Consider the following 13,303-nt stretch of genomic DNA (forward strand, 5'->3'; position numbering starts at 1 on the left):
GAAATAAAAGCAACTTCAGATTTGCCTAGGCAATAAGTATCTTTCAAAGTGGCAGTAGTACTTTATAAAGGCAGCAATACATACATATACATATATCTTATTCAGGTTTCAAGACAAAAAGATCCTTAGGATCAGCTGGACTGGATACTAGTCCTTCCCCAGCCCCATTTCACTGGGAGGAAAGGCAAGGTCCACACAGCAACAGAGTGAGTGGGAAGGGCCAGAGTCCAAGGCTCTGACTTCTAATAGGGAGATGTGCTAAGATCCTCCAGGCCTTGCACTGGTAGGAGAGGCTGATGAGCGTGGGTGGAGATGGAAAGTGCTGGCGGCTTGATATGTCCCCAGAGGGGAAGCTCCTGACTGGCACTGATAATTCCTCAGAGCGTCCAGAACACAGGGTGATCGTCCTGTCCATCACACTAGACCCGGTGCACCACCAGAGAAGTATTTATGGGGTTCAGGGCCGGATGTCAGGGCATCGACAGCCGTCTTTAACATAACTGAAGGGCCTTCAGGAAGGAGTTCATGGGATGCCAAGCTGTACGAGGGACCAGAGGGCAAAGTTTTTGCTGGGGCCAGTTTGGGCCACTCTTATCTCAAAGCACACCACATGGAGCCCACAAGTCCTCCCCCAGCCGTGTTTGCCACACAGGAAGCAGGCCTTCAGGAGAGACCAGGATAACAGCAGAGCCAAACTGTGCTGGGCTCTCAGGCTCTGGGCTCCTAGTTCCCCTCCCTGCCTGCTGCTTGTTGTAGGCCTTAATTGCTAATCAGCTCAGGAGTCAATTGGGTAAGAAATTCTCCTTGGACTAGATGTTACACTCAGGCCAAAGGTGTATTGATCAGTAACCGAGAGCTGAGAACCAGGAGCAAAGACAAGAGGAACTTCAATTACCTTACTAATGTGAAACTCCAGGCGTCTCATGTATCTCTCGATCGTTTTAATTTGCTGGAATTAAAAGAAGTTTGAAAAAGTCTAGTCAATCACAATTCAATTGATTTAGGTTTGTGTGAATATTTCTTTTTGTTATCTTATGAAGAAAAAAAAAAAGACAGTTGATGCTAAACATTTCCCCTCTCCTATTTTAATTACTATTTAGAGATGCTTTAATATTCATTTGAAAAATATTTTTCAAAATATCAAATATTGTAAGATGGAGTTGGGTTAATTATTGTGACCCTTGTGTTTAATGTCAGGGAGGGCAAACCATGGACAGCATTGGATTTCTGGCAGAACAGGGTCAAGTTGGACTATATTCAAATATTCTCATAATGCATTCTCTGTGTTCCATACTGGGATTTTCCCCTGCATAGTTTAGCATCTAGGAAGTTGGGAAGCACTTCATGATTTCCACTGGCCGCTGCAGGCCACTGCCTGTGCGTGCTCACAGATAATCAGCGCTGCGTGTGTCACCTCTGAGTTGTAGATGTTATTGTTTTCCTACGCATTGAATTTAATTGCCCTTAAATATCTTCAGAAAGAATCTGCTGTGATTCAGCATAGAAATAAAATTATTGTGTACGCAGAAAGGTGTGGCCAGAGAGCAATTCCATAGATAGCTTAAAGGAAAGAAAGTAAGAAATTCATGTCTAAATAGCCATAAAAAAAGAGTTCTGACAGTTAGGACAAGACACAGATTTTAAGTGGAAAGAAAGAACTGTCTAAGTTTAACTGGAGTCATTCATTTTTATTTTCTTAGTGGCACATAAATTAATGTTGCATTTTTTAATCAAAGAAGTCTGAGACATGATCAAGTACGATAGATAATATTTAAAGATGGTTCAGCTGAGGCGCTCCAAACACTTCAGAAGTCCTCAAACTTATCCAGACAGCGGGAGACCCTACCATCCAGAGCATTTCTATGGAAATGACCTTGAACACTTCCTTGAATCTGCAGATCATGGTGTTTATTTATCACCCTCATTAGACAAAAGCATGGATTTTTCCAAGATTAGAAAAATCCTTGGTTCTGTAAGATTCTACAGCTCTTGGAGTCTCCCGCATGAATATCTAGTCAAGGACTCAGTTTTATCTTTCAAAAACACCCCAACACAGAATAACTTACCTTGTCTAAGTCATACAGCACACCCTAAAAAACAAACAAAGAGTATGTGGATTAAAGTGTATCTTCCTCAAAAATGTTAAACACTAATACAATAGTTTCACCTGCATTTTCACAATATCTGTGAAATATAATGATCAGTCCTGCAAAATTTTACTGAAATTTTGACATTAGCTTTAAAAGAGATAAAAATCCAATTATTTTAAATGTTGGTAAGAATACTTTAAAGAGTGAATATTTATGTGCCCTCTGTGTTCCCCAAACTGCACCCAGTTCTCTCTGCCCACTGTGGGATTTAAGGTTTTCTCTTGCCTTCAGCATTCCTCTCCCAAGCATTGAGGGTATGTGAATTCATGTCCCTTTTTAAAGTTTTTAAAAATGAATGATGTTAGGCTAGGGTGCAGTTCAGCGGTACAGCACTTGCCTAACATGCGGGAGCCCTGGGTTTCATCCCCAACACCACAAAAACATTAACAAGAATAAAACGTGATGTTAACATGAAATGTAGCAGTGGTATATAGGTTGGAAAGATACTTGCCTTGCTGTTTGGACAAGTAAAATTGGTACTTAAGAAGCATTCCTGAGGGTGGAGATAATGCTTTTCACTAATTGTTTTTCATGAAAGCTCATTTCCTGTGAGCTCACAACACCACAGTATAATTGGTGCTCCATCCCTAGGTCCTCCCGCTGAAGGCTTTGTATGGCACAAGAGGTCCTGGAGAAGCCCCTCCTCCCATTCACCACTGTTCCCTAGGAGGACCATTGGCCGCCATCTTGGATACTCCAGGGCCTCCACAAGGGTGAAGGTCATCCTATGGGGAGTCCCACATTTGAGGTGATTTATGCAACACTAGTAGAAAGTAAAACCACGTAATCTTGGTAAAGCCTTTGGCCTGGGAGCCTTTGAAAAGGACAATCAACATTTTAGCCCTTCTCCTAAAAAGGTAGAGGACAAAAGCTTTTCCATGTACAAGCTGCACCTCTGAGGAACTCGTGGTCTTAGGTTTTCTGATGCCTTCAAATATGGAGGTATGACAGCGTTTAGCAGGGGACAAAATCTTTTACAGCAGGGAGGGCATTAGGAATACCTCTCCAACCAGACACGCGCTCCCAGACTCACTGGGACTCAGGAAGGTCCAGCTCAGGGTTCAGTGGACCAGCCTGCGGACGCCTCTCAACCCAGTCACCCCCTGGAGACTCACTCCCTCCCTGGCACCACTGAGCCATTTTTTCTTTTCAATTGGAGATAAAGTAAATGTTCGAGTTCCTGAATTGTGAATGTGCTAGCACTAGGCCAGGAAAACTCCAATTTTTCCTTTCCTGATGGTATTTGGGAGGTGGAGGGATTCTGGCGATTTCTCCTGTTCCCTGTTACCCACCTGCTAGGAAAACACTGAGGAGTGTTAAAAATAGACCACGAAGAAGAAGAAAGTCCTCTTCTTCCTTTCGAGACCCACAGGACAATGCAGATGGCACTTTGCCCCTTGGATCTGGTGTTTTTCAATGCTCCTCCCTCCCTATCCCGTACGAAGATGCCAAACCAGACCCCCACGGTGGCAACTTCCACAGGACTGGGTGCACCTACCAGGCGCGAGTTTCTCTTCATGTCTCTGAGCTGAGTCGTTAGCTTGTCCAGCTCCGTCTGGTGAACATCCAGGTATTCACTGCAAAGACAAGACATCAACGTGAACTGTCACTGGTGGATGACTGCTGTGGCCGCTGACCTTTTCCTGCTGCCTGAAGGTCAAGAACCTGAACTTTGGCTGGGGCGTGGCTCAGTGGTGAGGGCTGGCCTAGCATGCATCAGGCCCTGGGTTCCATCTCCAGCACTGGGGGAAAAATACATCTGGACATGGTGGGTCAGGGGGCGCCGTACTTTCCTAGTCTTTATAAAGCTTTAGCAATTGTATCCCATACTGTCCAGATTATCAGAAAGGAAGGTCCCTGCGTGTCCGACAGTCCAGAAACGAAAAACCCCTAGGGAGGGAAGGGAAGACTCCGGGGAATGGGTCCGGATTCTCAGAATTTCGTTGTAAACACAATGCTGACTTGGATGCCTCATCACAGGCCAGGAGGGTCTCACTCTGCGCCAACAGTCCCTGTAATGTGCTCCGGGACGTTGGAGAACCCTTCTGCCACAGAGTGGATAAGCCTGAGCTCCATGGTTGAGTGGAAACCAACACTAACTGGGGCTATCGCTGATGGATGACCACTCCAGGTCTCCTTCGGCATGGAGGAGGTGAGCTCAACAGGCGTCACATCCTCGGGACTCATTCTAGCTTCCCTGATGAGAGTGAAGAATAAAACACCTATTACAGATAGAGCCTTCTGGAAGTGACCCCATAGGCTAGCTTTCCTCCCGGTCATGACAGAAGGGAAAGTGCCTGACCAGGACCCGTGTCTTACCTGAGTCCCTTTTTCAGGGCCCTGTAGACCTCTTCCACCCTTGTAGGCTGGGGCTCTTTGGGAGGATTGTTGTTTTTGTGTCCTAAGTTGTGCATTTTCTTCAATTTGGTCTGGGGTTTCTTGAGAGCTGAGGAATTTTCAATGAAGGAGTTACACCTAGGGAAAGAAAAGAAAACACACTGAGACTCTTGGCCGTCCAAGAGGCTTTGATAAAAGTTTTTCCATTCGCCTAGGCTTCAGGTGATTGTCATTTGGAGAAGGCAGCTGCCCTTGGTTAGGGGCAGAGCTGAGCCTCCTGCATTTATTTCTTGGTGTTCAATTGGCTGATTGCAGAAATCTGGAAGTTTGGGGCCAGGCCAAGCTTCCTGGAGGGCACCTGCGTTTGAGTGCGCTGCTTCAGCAGACCCTCAGGGAGCCTGGGAGAGTGGGTGCAGAGGGAAGGATGAACAGCAGAAGGTACAACAGCAGGTACACTCGTGCACCAGGTCAGACAGCCTCTGCTAAGTGTGGCTGGGACGTAATGAAACCCTGTTGATGCACAGCTGTAAGCCTGACAAGCAGCTAATCCCATGTGGCTTGAAAGAAATGCACTCGCAGCCGTACTGATAGCCTTCTTTAAAGGGTTATTTGTTTTAAATTATATAGCTATAATTATAAAAAGTCAGCAGCTCTATTAGCAGCAGACATGGAGTGTACAGTGGCAAGACAGACTCCTGGTGACTTGGACCCACGCTATGGGTGATCGGGAGACCAATGCCCTGCACTCACTAATCTGCTCCAGGGGGAGAGGCAGGAGACTGGAGTCCCCTGCCCCTAGGCTATTACGCTCTTCTGCCACCACTGTCCCAGGCCACCCACATAGGCCCTCAGAGGGGGACTTTATGACACCAGAAGCACTGAGGTCCAACGTGACCACATGCTGCCTCTTTGCTACCTGGGCTTTCTGAATTTGCAGCTGAAAGCTCAGTCCTTCCTTGTCCTGGATGCGAATCCAAAAACAAGAACACGGTTTTGAGAAAAAGGAAAAAGACTGTTATTGCTTTGCTAGCAAAATCCTGTCCCAAAGGCCGTGACTCTGCCCATCAGCAGGAACAGGGGGCTTTTATAGAGATGAGTCAGAGAAAAAAAACGAAATTAGGGAGGAGAGATCAGGAAGGAGAAGATCAGGGAGGAGAAGATCAGGGAGGAGAAGATCAGGGAGGAGAAGATCAGGGAGGAGAAGATCAGGGAGGAGAAGATCAGGGGGGAGAAGATCAGGGAGGAGAAGATCAGGGAGGAGAAGATCAGGGAGGAGAAGATCAGGGAGGAGAAGATCAGGGAGGAGAAGATCAGGGGGGAGAAGATCAGGGAGGAGAAGATCAGGGGGGAGAAGATCAGGGAGGAGAAGATCAGGGAGGAGAAGATCAGGGAGGAGAAGATCAGGGGGGAGAAGATCGGGGGGAGAAGATCACGGGGGAGAAGATCAGGGAGAAGGTTGTGAAAAAGAAAAAAACATGTACATTTCAAAGCCACAAGGATATAGCCAAAGCATCCAGTGACCCCTGTTTCAGTTTCAGATGGTCCAGGGAGACCAGGAGACAATTTTCACAGCCTCTGACTGAGTGGCATCTGCTCCCTAGCATCGAGCTGCTAGTCTTCATCTTTACTCACTGCATAACTTCATTCCAAACCTAGTCTCTGAAATCTGAATGTAATGGAAAATGTGCTTCATAGGGGATGGGGAAGGGTGGGGTGTGGAGAGGTCCAGACACGGGCCACCAGCTTGTCCTACATCCTCGGTCCTCTGTGCAGGAGGAATTCCAAAGGATAGGAAAAAATTAGTGGCACTTCATTTGGGGTACCTTATCTTTTCTATGGAAAAAAGATTAAACGTGTGTGTGTGTGTGTGTGTGTGTGTGTGTCTTGCAGAGGCTGCCTGCGCAGGCCCACGAGTCAACAAGCCACCTCCCCAGGGAAAACCGATCTGCACTTGCCTGGATCGTCTTTCTTGAAGGCCACTGAACCCCGCGAAGGACTGGCTCCTAATGATCCCATTGGGCCCTCCTGGTGAGAAGGACTGGGATCCTACCAACATGATTTCTGGGAGTCTGGTTGGCAGTCCTGTAAGAAAGACAGAAAACACACGAGGCTTATCAATCAGGTGAAGTGAGTCCAGAGGTCGATGTCACTAGGTTCCGAGACATTGGTGTGATTTTTTTCCTATAGCTTTTTTTTTTTTAAGCCAAAGTGTTTAGCTGTCAGGCTTAAAAAAAAAAAAAAAAAAAAAAGTAGCTACCCACTTACTTAGACCAAAATAAATATAAATTACATGAAATTATCCATAACTTTAGGTTCTTCTCTTACAAGGGCCAATCACACCTTCCCAAATATAAGAACTTCAGCAACACTTAGCCTCCATCCAACAGAGAAAACACACAAATGAGCCGCACGGAAGCCTCGGCCAGGTCCTCTGAAGGCGTGCTCGGCCTGCAGGTGGAATTCCACACTCAGAGGTCACAAGGCTAAACACAAGGCTCCTTCGGAGAGGAGCTACTGCAGCTGCTGTCCTGTGCACCCGGAGGATGCCTGAGAGGCAGGACTCTGACGCTGCGGTGGAGGTGCCCAGTGAGAAGGTGGAAGGAGCTGCTCACAAAGGAAGCCACATCCAGGTTAGCTCAGCGGCTCCATCCAGGGTAGGACAGCAAGAAGCCTGCAGCCCCGCCCCAGCCTCCAGCAGGGCTTCCCTGAGGACACCCACCGCCATAGACCAAGGTGTCCACCGCCCACAGCTGGACAGAGGCCCAGGGTGGTTCTCCCTATCCTGCCCTAGACCGTGAGGTGGTGCTCTCCTTTGCAGGTCAGCAGAGTCACGTACCATGGTCTCACCCTGTGACTTCAGTCCAGAGAGGCTTCAGCCAGCAGGGAAAAGGTGAGACTGTCCAGACTGAAGCCTTCCCCAGGGGACAGACACCAGACCATGTCTGAGTAGCGCCATTCCCCCTTAAAGACCCAACGAGAAAGGAAGAAAAGCTAAAAAAAAAAATTCATGAATCATAATAGTAACTGCCCCCCCCCCCCCCCCCCCGCCTGTGCTGCTGGTTTTAGATCCCTCTCCTCCCTCCTCCCTCCCCGGGGAAAGCAGCTCTGGGACCTGTGCACATCCCTGCAGCAATGGGTCTGGACGTGGCCAATGGGCTCCCTGTTTGACCCTGTGGGAGAGCCTCCTCAGGCCAGCTGAGCAGGGAGGCTGAGTGTGGGGCTTTCTTTTAGAATTTTGAAGGTGATGAGGTCGAAGTATGTAAGAGGTCACAGCAACAGGTTTAGGCAAAAGCACTCGCGGTTTAGGCAAAAGCAGGTGCAGAAAGCTCCCTCAGTTACTCCCCGAGCTGGAGGGCACGAAAATAGCCGGAATTCCTTCAATTCCTCCAGGAGACAGGCAGCAGGTGCTGTCTGCTGGTGACAGGGTCTGCGCTTCACTAAGGAGCCTTCCTGGTACAGCTGAGCGTCAAGAAAGACTGCGGCTTGGGTTCCTTTTGGTATTCAATACTTTGTTTTGTTGTGCTGAGGATCAAACCCAGGGCCTTGGGTGTGCCAGGCAAGTGCTCTACCCCTGATACCTACACTGAAGTCTTGATTTGGTAAACTGTACCAGTATTGCACTTATTTTGTCCCAATATGTCTATGTACCATGAATATTCTATGATCACAGAAAAAAGAGTATTTAAGTATTTAACTGTGTCTTCTTATACTTCCTGAAATCATACTTCTTTCTTTCTTTTTTTTTTTTTTTTTAGTGGTGCTGGGGATTGAACCCAGGGCCTTGTGCATGTGAGGCAAGCACTCTACCAACTGAGCTCCATCCCCAGCCCCTGAAATTATATTTCTTAAGCCAAAATTATATATTTTTTCTTATCCATTGGGTCATAGTGGTTGACTGTGAAACCCCTAGGCATTCTGCTTTAATTAAAACATGGTGTGAACTGGGGATGACTTTTAAAATGTCCCCAGGCGATTCTGGTGTTCAGCAAAGTTGTGAAACCACTGCTTTAGAAAGCCCAATTACCCCAAAAGAAAAAAATAAAGAGAGCAAGAGGGAGAGGAAAAAGAAAAGACACCAAGTTTGTTGAGACTTTAAAACTTCTGGAAATAACAATCTTGTACAATCTCTCAAACCCAACTTTTAAAAAATGGCATTCAGTCTTAAACCCTTCTCTGCCAGCTTTGAGCCTCTCGTCAAATGAGAATAAAACACATGTCCAGAAGCTTCTCTTCTTCTCTTTCCATCACAGTAAGAAGGGCTCCCAAAGAATAAAAGAAATCCTTGTCCAGACCCTAAGCTGTGAGATGCGCTGGGGAGGGCCACTTCCCAGAAACTCTTGAGCACCTTTACCTGGGGGCAGAGGGCCACAGGGGACGTGGCCATGGTGAGCAGTTTGGTTACTGTTCTGCTTTGTCTTCATGGTCTTAGAAATGATCAGTATCTAGTGGGAAAGAATTTGGCCAAGAGCTGCTCAGGCTGAGACCTCTGTCCCACCAACAGTGTCCCCAAAGATAGACACAACTGCCTGGGGGGGGTGTCAGGTGAGAGTCCACAAGATCCAGAGCCCTGGCTCCTGAGCAGCTGTTCTTTCCACGTCCCTCCTTCCCCTGCCCTCCCCCAGCGGCAAGCTCTGCGTTCATTTTTCCTGTCTTCCAGACACGCCACTCCTGGTACCCTAAGTCCTCAGGCCGTCTGACTTCCCAGGAACTCCCACAGCCTGTTCTCTCCCAGCTCCCAGCAAAATCACCCTAGCTACGGCAAGGACTTGACTTGATCATCCACGGCCGGGGTAATCTGCATTTTAATACCAGGGGCACCAACCTTCCCAAAACCTTAACTGAAAGATGGGACGAGCAGAAGGCAGTGTCTGCTGGGAGGGTGTAGAGGAGGAATGAAGTTCTGGAGGACAACATGGCATTATCTATTAAACAAGCAAAACACACTTCTTTCGTATCTCCTCTAAAGAAAAGTCCAACTGCACAAGAGGAATACACAGGGATGCTCATTACAGGCAATGTTTGGAATACTAGGAAAATGGGGATGGGGGAGGCTGGGGCTGTGGTGCACACCTGTAATCCCAGGGGTTCGGGAGGCTGAGGCAAGAAGATCACAAGTTCAAGGCCAGCCTCAGCAATTTAGTAAGGCCCTAAGTGACTGAGTGAGACTGTGTGTCAAAATAAAATAAAGAGTGCTGGGGATATGACTCAGTGGTTAAGTTCCCCTGTGTTCAATCCCCTGGTGCAAAACAAAACAAAACAAAACCCAATAATTACAGGAACGGAAGGATGGGATGATACACAGCATTTTAAAAAAAAAATATGTCCGCGTAGAAGACACCCAGGACAAACTGCGGAAGACAACAGTATGATAGCTGGAGTGTAAACACAAAGCTATCCCAAACAATGCATATTCATAGCAAAGTTCTGAAAGTACACAGGCAGATGATCTATGGAGAAGTAAGATTGAGTGGTAGTCAGCAACGTTTTAATATTTTATGCATTCTATTAATTCTGACAGAGCAAATGTATTCATGGGTTATTCATAGATGCAAAAATTCCTTTTGTAAAAAATTGTGGCCACTTGGAGCTGGGAGTGTAGAGGAGAGAGCTCACGTACAAGATCATTGTGCTGCCAGCAATTATATTTATATATATGTTTATAAGTCTTGCAGGGGAGAAATATGATTTCCAAGAAATAATATATCAGGTTTTATAAAGTTTGATTATATTATAATAATTCAGGTTCCTCCAGGAAGTCCTTGGGTTCTGAGTTATATAACGACTTCATTATTTTAATTTGTAAAATTTTAGCAACTACACCTAATACATATTGCTGAGATCACCAAATACTGTAGCCAATAACAAGAAACTGTATGTAAAACAGCTCATCTTGGGTGGCTGCTACTAAGAACTGTCAGGCTGTGAAACATATTTCCAGTCTATAGCTGCTGACTTCTTTCCTGGTCTTTCTGAAAGTTCCTGCAAAACATTCTATTTTTTGTTTTGTTTTGTTTTCAATCCCCATACTGGGGAGTGGACCCAGGAGTGCTCCAGCACTGGGTACCTCCCAGCCCTTTTTATTTTTTTATTTTGAGACAGGGTCTCACTAAGTGGCTTTGAACTTGTAACTCAGACTGACTTTGAACTTGGGATCCTCCTGCCTCAGCCTCCCGAGCAGCTGGGATCACAGGCGGGAGTCACTGCGCCTGACCAGAACGTTCCCTTCTGTGTGTTAGAACCCAGCAAGTGTTTCAACCTCAGGCAAATGATTTGCTCCTCACTTGGCTCCTCTGTCCACCAGGCAGCTGCCCACCACCTGCCATTTCCACACCCAAGAGTAACAACAGGATGTTTCTGCAAAGAACCCCTATCACCTTGGTTGGTGGCGCATCCTGTGATCCAGCAGCTGGAAAGAAAGCCTGGGTCGGGAGGATGGCAAGTTTGAGGGCAGACTGGGCAGCTGAGTGAGACCTTGTTTCTGAATAAAATAAAAAGGGGCTGAGGGCACAGCCTAGTGGTAGAGCAGCCCTGTTTTCAATCCCCGTAATGCAAATAAATAAGTAAATAAATAGTTGTGTGTGGGGGGGAATGCTACCATTCTGAGCTGAGCCTCAGAAACAGAAGCCTGAAAGCCACAGCTGTTTGTCCTCTTGATTCCCTGAAACCACAGCCTCTTTCCTAGCTGCGCTGTGCTAAGTTCCAACCACACAGGCACTAGGGCCTTTGAAATTAAAATGAGAAGCAGGCTTTACATGTTATAAACAGCACTACTTGGGGATGCAGAGAGCCACAGGCTGACCTAAATACCTGTCTGTCCAAAAAGAAGGGGGCTCATCCACCCAGCAGGCAGCTTTGGGCAAGGGGCCTGGGCCTGGAGATGGCAGGCAGAGAGGTCAGGGGTCAGGAGATCCCACCTCCTCCCCCCAGGTCTCAAGCTGTGACTGGACCTGAAGTAACAGGTAGAATATGACTGTGATCCAGAGGGGTCACTGCCAGGCACCTGGAGAACCCAGGACTAACCCGACTTTGAAGAATAATTGATAGGACTCCACCCAGGAGGGGGCTGCTCCAGACAGGCCAGGGTGGAATCCACACAGCAGCCTGGACGGCAGGCCCCCGAGGGAACAAAGTGGAGACGGGGTGGCAGAATGTCTGGAGAGCCCAGTGCAGGTGACAGCTCTGCGCCCCCGCCTCTGCCCCAGGTTTTGCAAGCTGGCACTGGGGTTTAGGAGACGCCCCTGAGAGTCGGATTAGCTTGGGTGGCAAGGCTCTCTGGATTTCAACAATTCCACTGTGGGATTCATGGGCTTGGTAGGCTAAGGTCAGCGTCCTGATGCCAGCACCTGGCTGGCCTTCGGCACCTCCAGGCTCAAAGCTCCAAACTGACTGGCTCAAAGCGAAGAGCTGGAGGCAGCCATACCCACAGAGCGACTGGAGGCAGACCTGCCTGTTAGAAAGACGCTCACACTGATGGTAGAGTGAAGAGGCTCCAGGAGGGAAGCAGGGGTCGCTGGGCTGTTTTCAGCAGCCATAAGCATAAGCATAGAGTCATTCTCCTCTATCAGGAAAATAGAGACAGTAAAAGAAGGCAGGGTGGAGGGGCGGGAAGACCCAGCCCTTTCAACCCCCCAAAGAACCTCCCCAGGACTGTGGTGGGCTTGATGCCTTCAACTCTTCCCTTTCCATGTAAAGACGAACATGAGCTTTCTGCATGCTAGAGTTTGTATCTTGCTTTCTCTATTAGTCTATTTTTTAGAGCTATGCAAAAGAGTCCATACGTTAGATTTTTTTCTAAACCATTTTTAAAAGGATACTTAGGTTGAGTCCATATTCTGTGTTCCTTTTTGGTAAAAAGAAAGAAAGGAAGGAAGGAAGGAAGGAAGGAAGGAAGGAAGGAAGGAAGGAAGGAAGGAAGGAAGGAAGGAAGACCAACCAGTCTACAGTACATATGTTTTTTTTATTTCTGATGTCAAGATATAGTAGATTTGGGGAATTAATCTAATGAAGGATGTGAAAGACCTCTGCAATGAAAGCTAAAGAACACTAAAGAAAGAAATCGAAGATCTTAGAAGAGGGAAAGGCCGTCCATGTTCTAGGTCAGGCAGAGTTAATATTGTCAAAATGGCCATGCTAGTAAACGTGCCATACAGACTCAAGGCAATTCCCATCAAAATTCCAAAGACATGCTCCACAGAACTAGAAAATCACTTCTAAAATTCATTAGGAAAAACAGAGACCCAGAATAGCCCCAGCAATCCTGAGCAAGAAGAGCAAAGCTGGAGGCAACTCAATTCCTCAAATCATATTAGAGAGTCACAGCAACCAAACAGCATGGTATTGACATCCAAGCAGACAAAAAGACCAAGGGAACAGAGCAGAAGACACAGAGACAAACCCATATAAACACAGAGGTGCCAAAAACATGCTGGAGAAAAGACAGTCTTTTCAACAAGTGGTCCTGAGAAAACTGGAAATCCACATGTAGAAAACTGGAAATCCATATGTGGAAGGCTGGACCTCCGTCTCTCATCCTGCACAGAAGTCAACTAAAAGCAGATCAAAGACCTATGAGTTAGACCAGAGACTCTGCACCCACTAGAAGAAAACGTAGTCCCAATACCCCAGCATAGCATCACAGGGACCAACTTCCGTAACAAGACTCCTGAAGTGCAAGAAATAAAACTGAAAAATCAATAAGTGGAAGACCATTAAACTGCAAAGCTTCTGTACATCAAATGAAACAATTAAGAGTGTGAAGAGAGGGGCTGGGGCTGGGGGCTCAGCGGTAGAGCGCTCGCCCAGCACGTGAGAGACCC

The 13,303-nt window shown here is 47.1% G+C and overlaps 1 protein-coding gene across 11 annotated transcripts in view; it reads right to left on the bottom strand.

Annotated features, from left to right (window-relative positions):
- Ripor2 (RHO family interacting cell polarization regulator 2) overlaps positions 1–13,303 on the bottom strand; it is a 179,580-nt gene that overhangs the window by 38,019 nt on the left and 128,258 nt on the right. For 10 of the 11 annotated variants that reach the window (XR_013425497.1, XM_078020619.1, XM_078020615.1 and 7 more), the window contains exons 2-6: positions 6,443–6,569; positions 4,470–4,625; positions 3,649–3,727; positions 2,067–2,090; positions 896–949 (exon numbers count right to left, since the gene is read on the bottom strand). Coding sequence is in view for 10 of the 11 variants with exons in the window: in XM_078020619.1 (XP_077876745.1) it covers positions 896–949; positions 2,067–2,090; positions 3,649–3,727; positions 4,470–4,625; positions 6,443–6,569 (440 nt within the window). In the remaining variant the exon portion in view is untranslated. Of the gene's footprint in view, positions 1–895; positions 950–2,066; positions 2,091–3,648; positions 3,728–4,469; positions 4,626–6,442; positions 6,570–7,323; positions 7,344–13,303 lie in introns of those variants that run through there. The other variant, XM_078020618.1, reaches the window with a different exon arrangement.

The sequence above is a fragment of the Ictidomys tridecemlineatus genome, chromosome 8 (genome assembly GCF_052094955.1).
Source record: "Ictidomys tridecemlineatus isolate mIctTri1 chromosome 8, mIctTri1.hap1, whole genome shotgun sequence".
In the NCBI taxonomy this organism is placed as follows: Eukaryota; Metazoa; Chordata; class Mammalia; order Rodentia; family Sciuridae; genus Ictidomys; species Ictidomys tridecemlineatus.